This window comes from Diceros bicornis, chromosome 17, assembly GCF_020826845.1.
Source record: "Diceros bicornis minor isolate mBicDic1 chromosome 17, mDicBic1.mat.cur, whole genome shotgun sequence".
Taxonomy (NCBI): Eukaryota; Metazoa; Chordata; class Mammalia; order Perissodactyla; family Rhinocerotidae; genus Diceros; species Diceros bicornis.
Window position 1 is genome coordinate 1,707,647 of NC_080756.1, and position 21,119 is coordinate 1,728,765.

The 21,119-nt window shown below is 50.2% G+C and overlaps 1 protein-coding gene across 1 annotated transcript; it reads left to right on the plus strand.

Annotated features, from left to right (window-relative positions):
• Window positions 1-15,443: 15,443 nt before the first annotated feature.
• On the plus strand, window positions 15,444-16,283 carry LRRC10 (leucine rich repeat containing 10). The gene has a single exon (XM_058557442.1). The coding sequence runs from the start codon at window positions 15,444-15,446 to the stop codon at window positions 16,281-16,283; it is 840 nt and encodes a 279-aa protein (XP_058413425.1).
• Window positions 16,284-21,119: the final 4,836 nt, after the last annotated feature.

The following is a 21,119-nucleotide window of genomic DNA, read 5'->3' on the forward strand; positions in this document are numbered from 1 at the left end:
TAGCACCATTTTGTGCCCAAGACTCTCAAGTGACTTTTAGAACAGAAATCCAACCTAATCCAAATGTCAGAGCTGATGTTTATTGCGAGTTGCCATTCGCCGGCCCTGTCCTACACGCCTCACATGGTTACTTTATTTAATCCTCACGACAACCAGCAACGGAGGTGCTCCTGTTTTCTGGGTTTCACAAACTAGGAAACCAAGGCAGAGATGTTTAGTGACTCGCCCCAGGTCGTCAAAAGCTAAGAGGAAGCAAAACCAACCTTCATAATTCCAGAGCACTGACAACACCCAGTGCTGGTGAGGATGGGGAGCAACAGGAACTCTTGTTCATTGCTGGTGGAACGCAAAATGGTACAGCCGCCTTGGAAAACAAGTTTGGCAATTTTACAAAACTAAGCATTCTCTTCCTGTATGACCCAGCAATTGTGCTCCTTGGTATTTACCCAAAAGAGTTGCAATCTATGTCCACACAGAAACCTACACACAGATATTTATAGCAGCTTTATCCATAATTGCAAAAACTTGGAAGCAACCAAGATGTCCTTCAGTAGGCGAATGGCTACATAAACTGGTCCATCCAGACATTGGAATATTATTCAGCGCTGAAAAGAAATGAGATACCAAGTCATGAAAAGACATGGAGGAAACTTAAATGCATTTTACTAAGCAAAAGAAGCCAATCTGACAAGGCTGCATATGGTATGATCCCAACTACTTGACAGTCTGGAAAAGGCAAAACTATGGAGACAGTAAAAGGTCAGTGGGTGCCTGTTAGAGCCGAGAGGAACGAATGGGCAGAGCACAGGGGAAACTACTCTGTATGATGCTATGGTGATGGGCACATGTCATTATACACTCATCCAAACCCACTGAAGGCACAGCACCAAGAGTGAACCCCGAGGTAAACTCTGGACTGTGGGTGATAATCACACGTCAATGTGGGCTCATCCACTGTAACCATCTGGTGCGGATGACCATAGTGGGGGAGGCTGTGCGTGTGTGGGCGCAGCGGGTATATGGGAACTCCCTGTACTTTCTGCTCAATTTTTCTATGAACGTAAAACTGCTCTAAAAAATAACATTTATTAGGGGCCAGCCCAGTGGCGCAAGTGGTTAAGTGCGCGCGCTCTGCTGCGGGGGCCCAGGGTTTTCGGTTCGGATCCCGGGTGCGCACCAACGCACTACTTGGCAAGCCATGCTGTGGCGGCGTCCCATGTAAAGTGGAGGAAGATGGGCATGGATTTTAGCCCAGGGCCAGTCTTCCTCAGCAAAAAAAAAGAGGAGGATGTTAGCTCAGGGCTGATCTTCCTCACAAAAAAAATAATAAATAAATAAATAACGTTTATTAGTTAAAAAAAACAACACAACAGGCTTCAAATCCAGGAAGTTCGGCTCCAGAGCACACCCCTTTAACCACTATGCTATCTTGGTCCCCAACTTCTAATGTAAGGAAAAGTCCAGCTTTTGATAGAAGTAAAAAAGGAAAAAACATGCACATATAAGGTGAAGGAGCAGCTTTGAGTTCAGAATGTGCTTACAGTTTGGGTCGCCAACCTTTCTAGTCCCTCCTGGAGGCCCCGAGAGGCTTCGAGGATGATTAAGCCGACTCCCACCTCTCCTGTGGTCTTTGATAGACAGCACCTGACGTGTGGCCCTGGGTCTGGAAAACAGTTCTGAGTAACCCAGGGCGCCAGAGCAGAAAGCTTTATCAGCCGGCCTGTCCCAGAGCCGCTGGGAAGACTGTCTGCTACGCTCCAACGGTCCTATTTTTAGAGAAAGGCATTCTTTCCAGTCTGTGCTTCTGACAGAGGAGCAGGCCAGATCCACCCCAAGCTATAGCCTCAGAACCTCCAGCTGCTTCCACTCATCTGCCTGGCCCACGGCTCATTTTCTGCGGATGTGTGGACCACCCTCCAAAGCTTTTAACCAAGAGATTTATAAATTGCTAGCTCATTCCCCAGCTGGGGGAACCCAATGTGATATCAGTTTCTGCCCCTGGAGGGGGAACATTAGACATCGTCCTACTCAACCACAGCATTTTGCCAGCATTTCAAAGAATACCATTCAAGGTGGATAAAAGCCATTTTTGCTGTAAGGAAGCAAATATCTGCATGGGACACCATGGGATTAAGTTACGTTTTAATCCATCATGGTGGGAGGAGGAGCTGGGATGGTGAACCAAGAGGGTAGAATTGGCCCAGTCAGCTTTCAGTCTTCCCAACACCAAACGAGGAAGCCAGGGAGGGCCCAGGAATTGAGAGAAGCAGCCCCAGAGCTGGCCCTGGCTCAGGTCTCTGAGCATCCATTAGGACTCTCCGGAATAATCCCAGCCCAACAGCTAATAACAGCACTAGGATACTTGAAACACATGATCTCATTGTCCTCAGGACAATCCTGCATGGTGGGTGTTATTATTCCAATTTTGCAGGTAAGCGAACTGGGGCTCAGAGAAGGTGTTCATCTTACCCTGGTGAATGGCAGAGCCGATGTGCAAGTCAGATTTTTCTGTCTCCAAAGCTGATGCATTCTCTTTCCATTTGTCGTGTGTCTTGGGGGATTAAGCAAAAGGAAGGCTGGATCAAAGTCTTTGCCATTTTAACTTAGTGTCCCAGAACTTAAACTAAAACAGAAACAAGAATGTTTTCCTCCAGCACAGTCCCCAGCCCATTTACCCCACTCCTAACCCACATTTGCAGCTGGGTGATACAACATATTTCGTGACACCAACGACACACAGAGGGAAGTCCCTGCTGCCAAGCTTGGCAGGGACTTTAGAGACCACTTGGTCCAACCCTCGAGTCTCCAGATGAGGGAAGGAGAACCTGAGAAGGTAAGCAACTTGCGAAAGGTCACACAGCAATTAGAAGAATTCAAACACAGATCTTCAGAGTCGGCTTCCAAGACCCTTCCCACATACCACCCCCACCCATCAACGTGGTGCTAACTGGGCAGGATTCGGAAAAGCATTCAGCCTGAGCCTGCTGCCTGGAAGACACCCAGACAAGGCAACACTGGCCCAGTGCCCCTCCTCCCTCCAAGAACAAACGAGAGAAACTCCAACGAGAGGAAAACACAGCTTGTCCCAGGCCTCTGGGGAGTCCAGACTGGTGTGCGGCCTTTCAGAGCCAGACGTCCCCAGATCCCCAGTCTACTCACATAATCTGCTCGCATCATCTCACACCTGCTCCTGGGTCATTCCCTCGTGTAACATGCTTCCTGAGGGAAGCACCACAGATCTCGGTGAGCAAAGACTTGCAGCTGGTGGCCTGTCATGGGCTCCTCCAGGGTCCCTGCTTCCCCAAGACGATGTCTGCTGAACTTGCCTTGGGTCAAAGAAATCCTGAGAAGACGGAGAGAGATGAGTGAGCTCGCAGTGTTGGTCGTGTCCCCGGTTCGTCTCGTTCCAGGGTCAGCTCAGCAGTGCGTGGAGGACGGTAGGTGACAGTCAAGGAGACACAATGTCACAACCTCCGGCTGTACCGAGGTTCCCTTACCTCTTCTGGCCATGACAATGCGAAGGCACACCAGAGCCACCAAGATCCGCTTCACTGTCCCCGCCCAGTGGCCATTTGCTCCTCACCAGGCGCTGTGATAGCTCATTGGTCCCCAAGTCAGGAGGTCGCTCCATCAGTTCCAGGAAGCTCTAGGTTGGCAGGAGTTTTAACGACGTGGCTGGAGCTTACCACAGACTTGGGCAAATAGCGACATTCCCTGGAGATGTGAGGGGTACCACGCAGGTACTGTCAAGAGAGAAAGTCTGCAGTGGGAGGGTGGAAAGCTGACGTGTTAAGCTTCTATTGTGTTCCGGGTAATTACTGTCATTTAATCCTCACTGGAACATTACTGTCATCTCCATCTGACAAATGTAGAAGGACCTTCAAAGTGGCTCAGCAACCCCCCCAAGGCCGTGCAGTCAGGAAACGGGAGAACTAAAGCCCCACCCAGCCCCACCCAACTGCCAGCCCCACAGGCCGGGCGCTCCGTGGCTGGTGCTGCTGGTCCTACCCAACCTCCCCTTTCTCCCTGGCTGGTAGAGCCTGACGCACTGAGGCAGCAATGTGCCCAGCGCCGGCGGCCCCGGAGTTTAGCAGCGTCTACCATCCTCTGAAACCACCTCTAGCTACGGGGCCTGATGCTGGAGCTGCGGCTCGGGATCCGCGTCCTCAGAAACCACCCTACGTGCAGTGGTCAGTGAGGCCACAGACCCTGGTCAGGGCCACACCCTGCTGTCCCGCTCGTGGAGCGAGTTCTCGCAGAGAAACCCGGGAGACGACCACGGACAGCGCTGTTTCCACTGCAACGTGCGTTACAGATCCACCCGCCCCCAAAGACCAAACACAAAAAACCAACAACTTACAAGAGACTTCATGAGTCTTTTTCAAGTTTTATAGCCAACCCAAACTTCGCAAGTCCAAACCCAAAGCTGCTTTCACACCATCAACATTTACTTACCAGGAAGTTCTAGGAATATCAAGATTGCCAAAGAAAGTCCCTGAAAGTATAGTTAAATAGGGGTATTTCTGTACTACTCTCGCCTGATAAAATTGAAAAAAATCTTTCCTACAATTGAAACAAAATGCATTCCAGTCAAGAAGACAAAATGCTGGTTGTCGTGTCCATTTTACAGTGACAGGGCTGCGTTTCCCCGGAAGAGGACTGGCTAGCATTAGGATCGTCCGCGGTCTCTCAACTTCGGCCCTGTCAATGTAACCCTGGCCCTCTAGGACCAGTTCAAACTGACCCCATCTCATCAGCAGAAGGTTAAAGTTTTTCAGGGATATCGAGCCAAATTTGAAAGTCACGTAGCCAGAGCATGCACAGAGAAGAAACACTTGACCTGAAATAACGCCCGGAACCAAAGATTCTCCCCCGAATGGAACCAAAGGGCCAGGACGCGAGCGGAACTCGAAAGCCGGACTCTCCTCAGAAGCACAGGCCCGTTGTCTAGGAAGATCTGGTGTTAAAGCCCCTCTATACCGCACCATAAAGGCATAAAGCCCTCCAGTCAAAACCCACCCGGCCAGCGCTTCCTCGTACCAACCTCTCAAATGTCCCCCCACACCCTGGAGCGGGACAGACTCGAGAGCCTGTCTGTTCTCCAAAGCCGGTGCTGTAATTATGGGCTTTTCACGCGCGTGGGGAGAGAACCCCTCCCAGTGTGGGAACACGGACGCTGGCCGGCAGTCTCAGCTGTCCTGTGCGTCGTGGACGGTGAGCAGCATCCCTGGCCCTACCCGCTAGAGGCCGGGAGCACTGTCTCCATCGTGACAACCAAAAACGCTTCAGACGTTGTCCCCCGTCTCCTGCAGGGCACGACCACCGCTGGTTAAGACCCTCTGGCAAAGGCCAACAGACGGGAAGGAACCGTTTCCTTACAGGGCTGCATTAGAGCGGACAGCACCACAGAACACTCCAGCAGAGTAAGAAGGACTGGTCTGTGTTCTGATAGCAAATCCTCCTGAAACCTGGGGAGCAGATGGTCACGGACACAGCCTTCGGCTGTTCGCGGGCAGGCCCACTATCCAGGCCGTCAGGAAACCCGCTTCAAAGAGGGTTTCCCTCCCTCTGGTTCCAGGATTGTGCGGCAGAGTCCCCTCCAGGCCCACGCTCCCGACCTCGGTTCGCTCCTCCCTGGAGAGCTACGAAGAGCCTCCCTCCCGCTCTCACTCCTTTGTCCCCTGGCTCTCGCCCGGGGGTCTGGAACCCCTTCAGGTTCCTGTCTCCTTCCACTGCTCACTTTTGAAGACCCCTCCTCTTGGAATAGTCGTCTTAGCACAGCAGTTGCTGTTGAACAGGTTCCAAGGGCCCAGCAATAACAGGGAGTCTCATTAATTCACGGGCTTCTTCTAGACTCCGGCTCTGCACGTGTCCAGGGCACAGGCTCAGCACATTTCTTGGTTGAGGCTGAAATCGCAGGGCACCCTCAGCTCCTGCCCGGCACTGTGCTCTGGAAAGTGCAAAATTGGAGTTTTCCCTACAGGTCACCAAGCAAAGGCGAGTGCCTTTCTGGGCTCTTCCAACCCTGTGTGATCTGGTGAACTCTTCTGAATAAATTCTGAGTCTCTCTCAGCACCACTCTCCTTCACCTCAATGACCATCACAGTAGAAAAAATCTATTTACTCATAAATGTATATGAAATCACTGGCTACCAGCAATTTGAGTTTGCATTATTAAACGGAGAGTAACACAGCATGCATTCACTCATTTATACACGTGCCCAGGAGGGCAGGGAATTCAGTCTGTTGTTCAGCACTGATTTGTTGAGTAAACTCCTGCCCCCCCGTTTGAGGTGCTGGCATTAGTGCTAAGCACACGGCGGTGAGGGGACTGGCACAACCCCTGGCCTGGGGAGCTCACAGTCCAGCAGGGGAGCAAGAGAATGAAGAAATAAATGAAACAACCACAAGCTGTGGTCAGAGCTCAAAGGCAGAGAAACTGGGGCCTGGAAGCAGCGGGGCTTCACTAGGGTGGTCCTCCCCGAGGATGTGCCCCCTGAGCTGAGACGTGAGGACAGTAGCTGGCCCAGAAAGATTCCCACACACATGCACACCACACACACACGTACATGCATAAATATACACACACACATGCACACACACATGTGCACACATGCTTGCACACATGTGCAGAGCACACACATAAAGACACCTGTGCACATGCAGATATGAACACATACACCTATACACACATCCATGCACACGCACACACACATACACGCATGCACACACACACATACACGCGCATACACACACATCCTTTTCTTCAAGGGAGCATCTCAGGGCTGAGGGAAAAGAAGTTTGCACGGTTGTATTCCCCGTAACACGGGGAATAGATATGAAAGAAGACCTTGAACTATTGATGATTTTCAGGGTGAAAGGAAAGGAGAGCCTTTATTCCTGGGCTTAACCCTGAACTTACTCCCAAATGTATTTAGGGAAAAAAACACTTTATGATTAAAATACCACCCAGAAAAGTAACTTTACTATTGTTGATTATTCTGCATCTGAAACAACTCTCCTTCCCTCACCTTTTTCCAGTGAAACACTTACTTTTATCCTGTGAAGCCACATGCATACCATAAATCACATTATAAATACATCACAGTACCATCGTGCATCTAAAGCCCCAGTTTTCACACGAGGCACTGTCGATCGCAGTACCAGCCGGGGTAGGTTAAGTCTGCGTCTTTCCTGTGTTTGCTGCTGTCGTCAGGATTTGAAGGATGAGTGTGCCTGTGCGAATCAATGCCTGCTCCTCCGTCCAGTCAGCACCGCTCACTCCTTCCGCCCGCTGAGGTCAGGCCGGCGCCGGGCGCCGAGGGAGAGACCCACAGATCGGGGGAGTTGATGGTCAGGGGGTGAGATGGGCCGTCAGCAGACACTGTAGGGGGAGGTTCTGACCGCACGTTGTGAGATGACTGGCCCATGAGGTGAGGAAGGGGCCCGGAGGTGGGCAGCACAGACGATAAGAGAGAAGGGGGGGTGGCGGTGGAGCGGGCAGTGCAGGCTGAGGGCTGCAGGGGAGGCTCGCCGGGCGGAAGGCTGGCACATTCCAGGAGGAGGGCTGCAGCCCCCAGGGGAAGCCCCTGCCAGGCTTGAGGCAGGGAGTGACCTGCTCTGGTGGGGCAGGAGGAGGGGCTGCGGCTAACAGTGGGACATGGGGCCGTGAAGGCACAGGAAGATGAAGCACAGTCTCTCTTCCTGAAGCCTCGGATCTCAGCCCTGGGGCCAGGAACACTGGGGCCGTGTGCCCAGAGCCCTCTGGAACCTGCAGGCGCTGTCAGTGCCAGGAAAGGCCTCCCTCCCCATCCCGTGGTCTCACACCGAGGCCTCCGTACCGTCAGGCCACCATCGAACATTCTTTCTCAGAGACTTGATCACCAGCTTCGGTTCCTGGCTGGACGGTGCCCTGCACACCCTCTCTGGGTCCCTCAGGTGACCCAGGTGGAACCCTCTGGGTCTGAGGAGATGCTCCAGGGGTCACCTGAGGTGATTTAGCTGTTCACAGACACTTGTGGCCAGACACGCCATCCCAGGGACTACGAAGAAGGTCCCGTGGGTCTATGAGATGCCATCGGGTCAACAGACCGTCCTTCTGCCGTGAGCAAGTCAACAACCCGGGTGGGCACTAGACCAGGCCCAGCCATGGTCAGTCCTTAACCCACGATACCTTCCAAGGGACGTTTCGTGCACTTTAAGCCTGGTCCAAATGCAGAGCTGCAAGGGCAGGACAAACCTGGGGAAAATGATCCACTCCCACGGCCGCCCGGCGGGGAGGGACTCGGGTGCCATCCTCAGTCAGTGACACGCGGCCGTCAGTGAAAAGGATGGATCTTTTTTGCCCCGGAGAGTGGCTTTCCGGGAGATCCTTGTATAGTAACCCAGGGAAGGAGAGGGGAGGGTGGAAGGGGCTCAGAAAAGAGGAAACCACGTGCTGAGGGACCAGACCGCACGGCCACAGATGTCAGAGCTGCCCGGACTCCTGGGTCACTGCCATCCGGGAAGTGCCCGCAAGAGGTTCCCTTGGCTTTGGGTCCTTATTATGCAAATTGAGATAAAGCAATCCTGAGAAAGACCCGGAAGGGCTACGGGTGTTTAATTCCCAAAGAGGTGAGGGCTGTCAGGGGAGAAAAAGAACGGCCACCAAGGGGGCCAGGCGAGCGTGAGGCGGGACAGTCTTCTGGGCGGGGTGCTTGGGGTGGAGGAGGTGGAGCGGGGCTGCACCACCTCCAGACCTGCCGCCTGCAGCTCTCCGTTCCCGGGATCCCCAGGCGGTGCTCAGAGCGGGTGCTCGGAGGGGCTCCGGCCGCTCTGGGTGGGAGATGGAGGAGGCAGGGGGGTCTTAAGAAGAATCACCAGGCATCAAGAAAGCGATCTGTCCTTTGTCATTTTCCCAAGCGACTATGATAAAGATTTAAATTGGGTTCCATTTATTGGGGGTGCTGTATGATGTTTTTAATTCAATGCAGCAGCAAGTCACACAGGGCCCCAAGTCCCCGGCCTCACGAAGACTGCAGGAGCGTGCACTCACCTCTGTTGGAGCGCTTGGGAGCTCACACACACCCAGCCCGTGCCAGCTCCGTGTCACACTCCCCTCGGTGCCAGGTGAACACGCCCAGAAGCCCTTCCCATGGAATCCCGCAAACCCAGCTCCTCGCCAGCTGAAGGGGGCCGCCCAGTGGGGGCGTGCCCAGGGCTCAGCCTGCTCGAGGCAGAGTGCAGAGCACAGATCACTGCCTCTCCACCCGGCACAGCCTCCTCGGGAAGCACGGCAGTAACGCCAGCTCGTGAGTAGATGCTGCGCCGACTCCTCTAGTACAGTGTCTCACCTGGTCTTCACAGTGGCCCGGTGAGGCGGCCCGGGATGATGCCCACTTCACAGATGAGGAGCCCAAGGTGCAGGAAGCTTGTCCAAAGCCCCCAGACTAATAAGGCAGCAGAGTCTGGATTCAAACCGTGCGAGGTCTCTTTATTGGCACAGCCCTCGCTCTTAACACTAAACTCGACTGCCATCTCGCTAACCACAATAGTGTAGTGAGAGTATGAGTTAATCAAAATCTAAATTACAGGTTAGGGCAAAAAGAAATCTTTTTTTTTTTTTTTTTTTTAGTTTTAAGTACATACAGAGCCAGGCTAGGCAAACGCTACCCAGCAGGAGTCCTGTTCTGGTGGACTGCTTTCATTTCATGTCAATGAACGTTTATTAGTAGCTGACAGAAATCATTCTTATCCATTGACGTTTAGTCGACCTATCAGTTTCCCGCCTAAGTAGCGCTGTCATCTCTGATAGGCTGTCACGTGCAATGTTCCTGGATTCTTCTGAAGGTCTTAAGATTATAAAGCTTCCATTAGAAATCTTCTAACAATACACAGTTGTTTAGGAAACTAGTCATGTCCCAGCTCTAGGATGTCATCATAGATTCCATATTAATTGTGTGCTTTAATAAACTGCTCACAACAGCCCTCTAGATATAGGAAGAAAAATTAACTACAGAATCAGACAGCCATGGGAGGGTGGAAGCAGAGGCGCAGCTCGTTGTCATGGGTATTTGTGATTCTTTTTGGCTGTCAGTATACAACTCACCTCCCGTGTTTGGGGAATTTCTCACCTATGAATCTTGGTGGTGGGAAAAGGCCACTCCCCCTCAGAGAATCCCAAAACTCCACCACAGCCTCCCGGAGGTTAGGGCAGGGCATGAGGCCAACGAGCCCTCCCCTTCAGATCCAGATTCAACTGCAGAGAAGCGGGGCCGCACAAAGCCCGTGCTGGGGGGCGGAGGCTACACCAGGCTCGGGGGCAGCGTCCAGCACCAGTGGGGTCAGGGGCACAGGCAGCAGGCTGGGCCCAGGGGTGTGACCACGATGTCTCCCGGGGCCAGTGCTGCACCGTGAGTTGGGACGTTGGTGCTGGCTGCCGCACCCAAGCCCCGCTCCCCAGGGCACCCAAGGAGCGTGTGAGCTTCCTAATACCTTGTAAGAAATTCCTTTTCACCGAGTCATCCAAACACAGTTTCTGTTGCGTTGAAATTAAGAACCTCGATACTAGACCTGCTCCCTGAAGCATCTGAAGACCCAGCGTCAGTCAGCTCGGGACCAGGGTTTGTGCAGACATCTCGGTGGAGGAGTCTAGACGCAAAACCAGCAGGTACCAACGGTCAGACACGGTCCGGGCTGGGTTTCAGGCTTGAGGGGACAGTGTGGGTTCTGCACTGCTCTTCTCAAAGGCCCGGACTCTTCTCTTCTCTGCGCCCAGCCTGCGGTCTCGGCGGTCTCTAACAGAGGGAAACCAGCTGCGTTTCAAAGCTAATTACTGAACACAAAACAATTCACTTTATGTTTTCTGTTTCTGAGACCTCCTTGTGCGTCTTTTGCGACGTGGACTGTCTTTTCTTTGGGGTGTGTGTATTTGTGCGTTGGAGTGTTTTCCTTTTGGCATAGGCTGTTTTCGTTTTTCTAGGGCTCACCTTGGTAATTTTACACCAGTTTATCATGGAGGCTGAGCCCAGGAGTGGACAATGAAGCTCAGCGTCCTTCTTCCTCCCTCGCCCTCACACACACCCTGAGTGTCCCTGCCCCAGCCCCCAGATGGCGGCCGGGGCAGATCCTACAGCTGTCCTGACACTTTCGAGTATTGAAACATCTGGTCCCGTCTACATCACCGTCTACCGTCTCCTCCAATTTAAAACCTTCTTTCTGCCCAGCTGAGGCCTGGCCTGTGGCTTGGGGACCAACAACAGAAGGGGTTGGGTCGAGGTGGGAGATACATGCTCCGTCCTTCAGCTCTCCTGCCCGCCCCCACCTCACCCGCTGAGGGTGGGCCTAGCAGGAGGAGAGGATGTTAGGTCGCACCAGATAGCGCACCAGATAGCGTCTCTTTGGCAGAAACGTGCCTTCTGTGGTGGCAGATATTCAAACGCTGGCTCTTTCCTGGACGTGCTCTGGGGACACCCTCACCCGGGCCTCCTCACGGCACTTGCCTGGTGCGGCCGTGCACTCTCCTGCTGCCCTGTCTGGCTCGGAGAGCCAGCCGTCCTCCTGTCTCCCTGTGCCCCTTTCCTTTGTCGGGGCCGTTGGCTCCTGGACATGGGATTCTTTGTGGGAGATTATCTTCCTCAGAATTTTGAAGGCACTGCTCCATTACCTTCTAGTTTCAACAGTGCTGTTTCAAAGTCTAATGGGGTTCTAATTTCTGACTCTTTGCATGCAGTCTGTTATCCTCTGTCTAGACACGCCTAGAGTCTTCTCTTTATTCCCAATGTCCTGAAATTTTACAACAGCGTGTCTCGGTGTTGGTCTTTGTTTGTGCTGGGAAGTTGATGGAGCTTTTCGCCAGACAACTCGTGTTCCTCCACCTATAACAGTGCTTGTTTGCTTCCTTCATGATTGTCTCTCTCCTCTTCTCCTCGTTCTTCCTGGGACTCACTATTTGGATGTTGGGCATCCGAGTCTGCCTCCTCATTTTCTGATTCTTCCTATCCTTGTTTCTTGGGGTTTTCTTTGTCATATCTTTGTCTTTTTGTTCTATTTTCTAGGAGATTTTGTCATCTTTTAATGAGACTTTCCCAAGCCTTCTAATGTATTTTTTAAATTTTTTTAATTGTGGTAAAATACACGTAACATAAAATTTACCGTCTTCACCGTTTGTAAGTGTTCATTTCAGTAAAGTTGGGTGTACTCACATGGTTGTGCAACCAATCTCCAGAACTGTTTCATTTGGAAAGCTGAGACTCTGTCCCCAGCAACAACTCCCCATTTCCCCTCCCCCAGGCCCTGGCAACACCATTCTACTTTCTGTTTTTATGTTTGACTCCTCTAGGTACCTCATGTAAGTGAGATCATACAGTATTTGTCTTTTTGTGTCTGGCTTATTTCACTTAGCATAATGTATCCAAGGTTTGTCCATACTGTAGCATGTGTCAGAATTTCCTTCCTTTTTAATGCTAATATTCCATTGAATGCACATACATATTTTGTTTATCCATTCATCCCTCAATGGACAGTTGGGTTGCTTCCACCTTCTGATTATCGTGAATAATGCTGCTATGAACACGAGTGTACCAATCTCTCTTTGAGACTCTCAATGACTTTGGATATATACCATGAAGTGGAATTGTTGGATCATGTGGCAATTCTATTTTCAATTTTTTGAGGAACCACCATATTGTTTTCCTTCTATTGTGTTTTTAAATTGTGCGTTTTTCATTTTTTATTTCTAAGAACTTTTTCTTGTTCTTAGAATTTTTTTTTTTAATAGCATCCTGCTCTTTTCATGGGTGTTATGCCATCCAAGAGCAGGCATAGTATTCAGAACAGATGAGCAGATGACTAGGGCTCAAATCTTGGCTCTGCTACTCAGCAGCTCGTTCATGTTACATCACCTCCTTGTCCCCCAGTTTCCTCATATATCAATGGGAATACGAGTCCCTACATTTTAGGGTTGCCGTAAGGATTAAAGGAGCTGACGGTGCCATCGCCAGCACACATGTGCACTAGTTAACTCCGAGTGTACTGCAGTATAATTCGTTATGATTCTCTTCTGCTCTCTCCATTGTTCTTGCTTCTTGATTTCTTTTTTTTTTTTTGCTCATTTCTACCTCCATCTTTCATCTGAGAGGCCTTTCTCAAGTGTTTGGTTATCCTCAGCTACCCGCTCATATTTAGGGGCCGGCATTAGAGAGCTGAGTGGAAGTTCTGCGTGTGAGCATGGAGTTTGTCGAATGGTGAGACCTGACTCCAGGACGAGAACCCCTCCCGCGCTGGTAGAACCGTGTGTTCTGTGAGATCAGGGTCTGTCTACCTGTTAGCCCAGGTTCCTTGCACCTAGAACATAGTGGGAGCTCAGCACACATTTGATATCACTACTAACGCTCTCCGAGCCTCAGTTTTCTGATCTGAAAATTGGAGGTAAAAATACGTATGTGGCAGGAGCGGTGAGAAGAGACTGTATGTGAAGGGCCTGGCACAGTGCTCAGTATTTAGTAGATAAGTTAATAACGATAATGGGTGGCAATCATTACATCGTTACCATTTCGAGGGACATCAGGGCACTGCTGCATGACCATTTGTGGTCACCACCGGCCATGCTAAATATAGGGGCAAAGCACAGTCCCTGTCAAGAGGCTGGTTACTACAGGACCAATCAGCAAAGCGGGAGGGGGCTCAGGACACCAGCCCTCGCCCTTCACTGCGTACAAGGACCATGGCTCAGTCAGGACACTGCATTAGCAGCCAGCCCTGTGGACCGCTGTTCCTGTGGCATCTCCGCTCTTCCTCCATTTAGTTAGAAGCAATTTAGCAGAAAGGTCTTGGAGGAGGTTAGAGGGTGTGCCCAGCCTCCCCCAAACCTGGACACTCTATGCAGAGAGCAGGCAGGCTGATGGGTTGTTTCTTTTGGAATAGAGTTTCTAAAAGTAATATGTGTCTACAGTTAAAAAAAAAAATCAACAGTACAGGAGGGTGTACACGGAAAAGTCGGCATCCTGATCATCCTCGTGCCTTGGGGCAGACCCCAGAGACAACTGTTCCGTCCTGCAGATCCTTTTGTGTAGGTTTAGGAATGTGGGCATGTTTTTCCACATAGGATCATAAAAAACTGATAAGCCCCAGATCTTAACGTAATTGAAGTTGCTCACTTACCAAAATCCAACCGGTGGCAGGGAGTGTGTGTGGGGGGGTGTTCTGATCCTGGCACCTATTCAGGGATCCAGGATGAATAAGTCCCTGTCAACTTCAACATGTGACTTCCAAGGTGGCCTCTAGGGTCACCCCAGGTGTCCATATCCAGCCAGCAGAAGGGGAAAGAGTGTGCAGGAAGGCAAGGTTTGTTTCAAATGAGCCAGGCCTGGTGTGACATACATCGCTTCTGCCATATTCCGTTGGCTAGAATTAGACTCCCTGACCGAGACCAGTACCAGGAATCGTCCTGGCCGGACAGCTGCTTCCACAACTCGACACCCGGGAGAGGTGCACAAACATTAGTGGGCAGGAGCCACATCTGACACAGATGCACTGGAGGGACACCCTCATTTATCCAAGCTTTAGGAGGCTGGCTTTCCTCTTCTTTCTTTGCTTTTCTCCTTGTTTTTTGCCAAAGGGAAATTTTTAAAGTGTAGAAAAGTATTACCTGGTAAGAATGAAGAAATAAGAAAATGGACCCCTGTCTCACATCCACTGCCTGATTTGGGGGGGTGGGCAGGAGACACTATCAAGGTAAAGCCTTTAAGGGATGCAGATCTTAGACCCAGTGACCCTCTAAGGACATTTCCGAAAGAAATCAGTGGATAACTGCTCACGCTGGACATACGAGGATATTGATAATAGTGACACATTGTGAGCGACCTGGATGCCCAGCAATGGAGAGCTGTTTAAATTACGGCACATCTATAGAATGCAATATTAGGTAGCTGTTTAAAATAACTGCATGGATACCCGCAAACATAAAAATATGTCCATATGTTAGGACAAAAAATAAGACTCCTAAGCAGTGTAAACTATCTTTTTTAAACAAATTGATTACTTGTAGCAAAAAGGCTGGAGGCCACACATCCAAGAGTCTACAGTGTACATCCCTGGCGGCGTGACTCTGGGTGTTTGTCACATTCTTCTCTTACACCTTTATGTAATGTCTCAATGTTTTATCATCAGAAAAAAACAGTGAAGCTATTTTCAGCTTGAAAGAAACAAACATAAAACTGTCGATAAGGGATTTGGGGCTTAGGCGATTGGAACAAGTGTGTGAGTCAGACCTGGCCTCCCGGCCCCACTGGTCTGTGGGCCTGTCACCCAACACTCACGCTGCTATCAGGAGCACTTTTCTCTGTTGAAGCGGCTGGCTTTTGTCCCGCGATCCCCAGGTTATAACAGGAGGGCAGAGGGGGCCTCAGAGCAGTCAGCAGCAGCCGTGGCCGGGGGCTGGGGCGCGCCATGCCTGCGGCCTCGGCATGGGGAACACCATCAGGACCCTGGTGGCCTTCATCCCTGCTGACCGCTGCCAGAACTACGTGGTGGGAGACCTCCGGGAGATGCCGCTGGACAGGATGGTGGACCTGAGCGGGAGCCAGCTCCGCCGCTTGCCCGTGGTGGTGTGCTCCTTCCGGGGGCTGGTCAAGCTCTACCTGAGCGACAACCACCTCAGCAGCCTGCCTCCGGAGCTGGGGCAGCTGCAGAGTCTGCAGATCCTGGCCCTGGACTTCAACAACTTCAGGGCTCTGCCCCAGGTGGTGTGCACCCTGAAACAGCTCTGCATCCTCTACCTGGGCAACAACAAACTCTGCGACCTCCCCCGGGAGCTGAGTCTGCTCCAGAACCTCCGGACCCTCTGGCTGGAGGCCAACTACCTCACCCGGCTGCCAGACGTGGTCTGTGAGCTGAGCCTGCTCAGGACGCTGCACGCCGGCTCCAACGCCCTGCGGCTGCTGCCGGGCCAGCTCTGGCGCCTCCGGGAGCTGAGGACCATCTGGCTCTCGGGCAACCTGCTGACCGACTTCCCGCCCGTGCTGCTCCACATGCCCTTCCTGGAGGTGATCGACGTGGACTGGAACAGCATCCGCTGCTTCCCCAGCCTGGCCCACCTGTCAGGTCTGAAGCTGGTCATCTATGACCACAACCCTTGCAGGAATGCACCCAAGGTGGCCAAAGGCGTGCGCCGCGTGGGAAGATGGTCAGAGGAGACGCCAGAGCCCGACCCCAGAAAAGCCAGGCGCTACGCGTTGGCCGAGGAGGACAGTCAGGAGGCACAGCTACCCGCCCTGCCTCCTCCTCTTCTTCCCACCACATCCTGAGGAGCTCAGTTGTGGTCAATGCCAACGACCCAACTGCAACACCTTCTAGAGACCTCTCCATTGCTCTGTGACACTGGGGTGTCTCTGCAGTGGGGGCTGATGGAGTCACATGAAATGCCTAAATCACACCAAGAAGGAAACATCTCTGGCAACAACATCTCTCCCCAAGGGCAGCTGTGTGCTGTAGGAAGCAGGACGCCTTCTTTGCAAGAAAACCAGCCTCTTCAAGCAGGTACTTGAAACCCTGAGGGGCAGGAAGGGCACTGAAACACACTCCAGAAGTGGCTTGTCACAAGGCTCCGAGCTCCTCAAATAAGGTATTTGTACAGAACTCACCGAAGTTCAGGGGGCCTGTCCTCAGCCCTTTGCAGGGTCTATCTTCTTACTATGAATGACCATAAATGGTATGAAAATATTACCAATTCAGGCCACTTAAAAAGGACATTTCTACCTAGTCAGTTAGAGGCACAGACTCTGCTGTTGCAAAGGCCCAGCAGTTTTTTTCCCCTGCAGTTTGGCGACTGCTGAGCAGACCCCTTCGGGGAATGCCTCCTGGTGGCCTCCAGCTGCCTCTGTAAAGTGACGTAGTGCATGCTGATTTAGCTCGTTGTCCCTAAAAGTTTTGACCTGAGGGCTGCTCCCAACCATCTACTGTCACTGACAACTCCACAAGCCATCTAGAAAGCAGAACCTCCAGCAATGTGGTCTCATTAAGTTCAAGCCCAAGTGTAATCCTGGTGGCCTCCGTAGCAAGGAGCCCTTGCTCACACTAAAGGACCAGAGCTGGACTGAATCCCTTTCCACGGAGGGACCCGCGTTCTAGGATCACAGTGGGTTGAAGGTGTTGGGCGAGAAGCCTGTTCACCTGACACACGAGTTTGGAAAGACGAACTGCAGGCCGCAGGAGCACAGGGAGCCTCTGCCGTGTCAGCCTCCATACCTCTGCCTTCACTGTGATTCGCTGACTTTTGTGGAGGGTCTTTTGACGTTCAGTGTATAAACCCAGGTATTTTCTGAAGTATGTAAATTGTGACCTTTTCTTCTTCCCACGAATACATCAACTTCAAAGAGACTGCTGTCAGTGGGTAATTTAATAACACAATCCTTTATGTTCTTGAACCTTTTCAGTAAATACACAAAAGGTGTCATCTTAGCTAATACTGTATTTAGCATTTAAAAAGTACTTTTGCCATAAAAGCATCTTAACCCAGCAAAGTTTGGTTCTAAAATAACATTATACGGCAGACTATTTTCCTACCACAAATACTTCCTGCTAAACCAGGAGAGTTCCATGGTATCACGTGCTATCTCCCTATTGCCCCTCCCAGTCTGTAGGGGACCTGCAGCCCAGTGATTAGGCTGCCAAAGGGTCTCTTCAATTATTACATGTAACAAGTTGTCAAACATTTAACTCCTTTAGTAACATGTCCAGATTTCTATTAGACAGCTAGGATTTATAGTCTATTTTCTCATTCCTAATGATGGAAACCAAATTATACTCAGTTGATGCAAGAAACTTTCTGCCAACAGCCCCGCCTTCTGCGTTGTGTGCAGCCAGCCTTACCAGGGCTGTGAGTTTCTTCTGACCCAGTCTTCCCCTCCCAAAACTAACCGGCCCACCTTCTCCAAGGCAGCACAGGCTACAGCCCTAACATTGAGTGAAGCTGACTGACCTATACAGAGTTCTCACCTAATGAGCTAACTGGCCTGAATCAAATGTCAAATTATAAATATTCGGGGCACACAGTCCAGCTGTTTTCTTCTAAAATAATCAATACACAACCAATAAACATTTCTCCAATAATAATGGTTACGTGTTCACCACTGATTTTGCTCTCCAGAATTGTTTTCACTATAGCGTTTCAATCTATTTTACAAAGTAACTATGTAAATGCATATTTACATTTCCATAACCCTGATGTTTTCTTGAAATTCTGACATAATTAGAAAGTTAAAAAGGGGAAAATTTTGAAGCACCACATGTAACTTTTTCACTGATTTTAAAAGTCCTGAAACCAAGTGTTTCATCAGAGGAAAATCTCTTGCAGAAGTTTACATAGAATTTTAGCTTCCATAAACATGAAGGATGCCAACTAAAATCTTTAACATTGATTCTACGGAAAGGAACCAACCAGTTTTCTTTTGTCCTAAAAAGCAACATTGGTAAAATTGTAATTTCACTTAAAAAGTGGGCTTGTGCTCTAAGAATCAACCAGACTCAAATTTTAACTGAAAGCAGCTACCGCACACAGTAACCCAGGGGCAGTGCAGCAGGATGGCTGAGAACACAGCCCTTCAAACCACCTGAGTTCAAATCCGAGCTTCACCATTTACTGGTCAGTTAGCATCCATGGCCTCAGTTTCCTCATCAGTAAAATGTAAGTTTCTACCTCTCAGGGAACTGTAAGGAATAAACAAATTATTGTGTATAAAGTTGTTATGAGAGGTTCGGGGATTCGATCGGAGATGTAAAAGACACTTTCCACTCCACACAAATGGACTGAAGGTATATTTTATTGTATAGAGGATAGTAAAGGCGATAGTCCGCAAACAGATCCGAATAGGTCAAATAATAAGAGGGAAAAAACACCAGCTCGACTGGAAAGGGAAAACATCCACATCGGCTGAGATAGCAGCAGATCCGAATAGGTCATATAATGAGAGGGAAAAACATCAGATGGATCGGAAAGGGAAACACCAGATCCACTGAAGGGAAATGACACAAATCAACCGGAAAGAGAAACACCAGGTTGACTGAAAAGAGAACACATCAGATCAATTACTTCACAATAAATCAATTACTCACAACATCCACGCCCCACTGCCGGGAGAGTCCTGTCAATCGACACGGCTGGGCGGGAATCACACGTCCTGGGCAAGGCGTCCCCTCCACAGGCGGAACTCTCACCAGGTCTCAGTCTCCAGCAGTTTATATAAGCAGTTACAGAGTTAGAGAGCAAGCATCTAGTGTTTCCATGCACAAAATGGGTATCAGTGGCGTATGTACACTGAGCCCCTTGGCTAACGTCCCAGCCCAGTAGTTGTGTACGTGCATTGTTTTCTTTGATTATAGTCTTAGTCCGGCACAGATGGCCAGTCCATCCCGCGCTACGACGCTCCAAGAGCCTTGAACTCTTACAACTTGCAACTCCCTCTGTGGGAGAAAGGCCAGTTCCCGGGAAAAGGCCAGTTCCCACCACACAGAAAGCAGCTTTGTATTTCTTTGTGTGCTGGTGGCTGTAGGTCAATGGAGCGGCCAAACATGGCTGTACTCATGTCAAGACAAAAGTGCATACAACAGTGCCTGGCAAGTGACAGGTAACGTTGACCTAACATGTTCTTTTACAAAGTGCTAAACCGTGCAGCACAGTACCTATAGTTACCCTACAATCAGTGTAACTCCTTGCTTGAACGAAAAAACATAAACGGCAATAGAACAGAAAAGCTTTTTCTGTCTCAGTAAAATTTTCAACAACAGTATCTGTAGTCTTGAACATAAGAAATAAAACTGCAATGTGGTCCAATGCTTCTGGCTTACCTAAATAGAAAAACACAGACACGATTACCAGGGATTCACTTTTTAAATTTCTAAAGGAATATACTTTGCCCTTTTCCCATGTTATTCTAGAATTTGAAAAATCACCAAAGTAATTGAAAATGTGAGACTATTTCTTGGCACTAAACCCATGTGTGTCATGGGGCAGGAGGCACGGGACTGAAGACATGGGTGTGTGTCACCTTTAGACACTTTATTGCCTTTTGTCACTGTAAAAAAAAAATGCATACACCTTGTAATTTCACTACTGTACAAAGGATATTAATGCTACTAAAAAAACAACGAAGTTTACAGGCTTTTTTCTATCTGGACTGTCCACTTCTGGAGAACAGGAAACAAATGATATACATCTTTGAATCTCCAGTGCCTAGCACCATTCCAACACGTCACCTGAATCTTGGAGACTATCATGCACCCAGGGCACAGCACAGGGACAGACGGACACATGCAGCACCACTGTGGGCCAGGTACTAGCCTCAGGGTCTTGTGTAAGTTAACTCACATAATCTCTTCAATACCCCTTTGAAAGAGGTGTCCTGTACTGCTCACAATTCAAAAATGAGGAATCTGAAATCAAGTTTGTCTTTCTTCATATTGAGTATCTGAAATGTTTTATGGTAATTCTAGATTTAAAGAACGGTTAAGTTCTTTCTACACTTCCGTTCAATTGATGTTGTAATGCACTGGAGTAGGTACAAGACAAGGCAGGCTTCAGAAAAGGATTCTGCACCAAGAGTATTCCAGAGGCTTTTATCCTGGGTCCTGGTAAGAACCTGCATTCCATTCGGTTACACAGAGCGACTTGCACAAAGGAACTACTGCCAGAAAGGATTAAAGGGCAACACTGTGGAGGCAACACTGAGGCACGCAGACACGAGCCAGAGTGGCAGCTGTCAACACCGTGAGGCTGAACAAACAGAGAACAGCAACATTACCCAAACCCAGCGAGAGCGGCACCAGGAACAGGGGCCGCCCAGCGAAACCGCAGTGCTGGGTTGCTGGGTTCTGCAGGGAGGCAGCCACTTCCAGAGACGAAGAGCAAACGCGGGAAGAAAACAGCTCCTGCTACTTAAACCACAGGAAGCCATCCCCAGGAGCCGCAGGCAGTGAGCAGGGGTAACCCCGTGACCCCAAGCAGGCAGGGAACGGTTCTTGGCTTGAGGAGGGAAGGGGAGAACGGCCAGCACCCGTACTAGCCTTCTTGAAAGAACTGAAGGCTGCTAACGACAGACAATTTCCTATGCGGTAACTACTCACGTAAATTCCAAATCACTATTTCC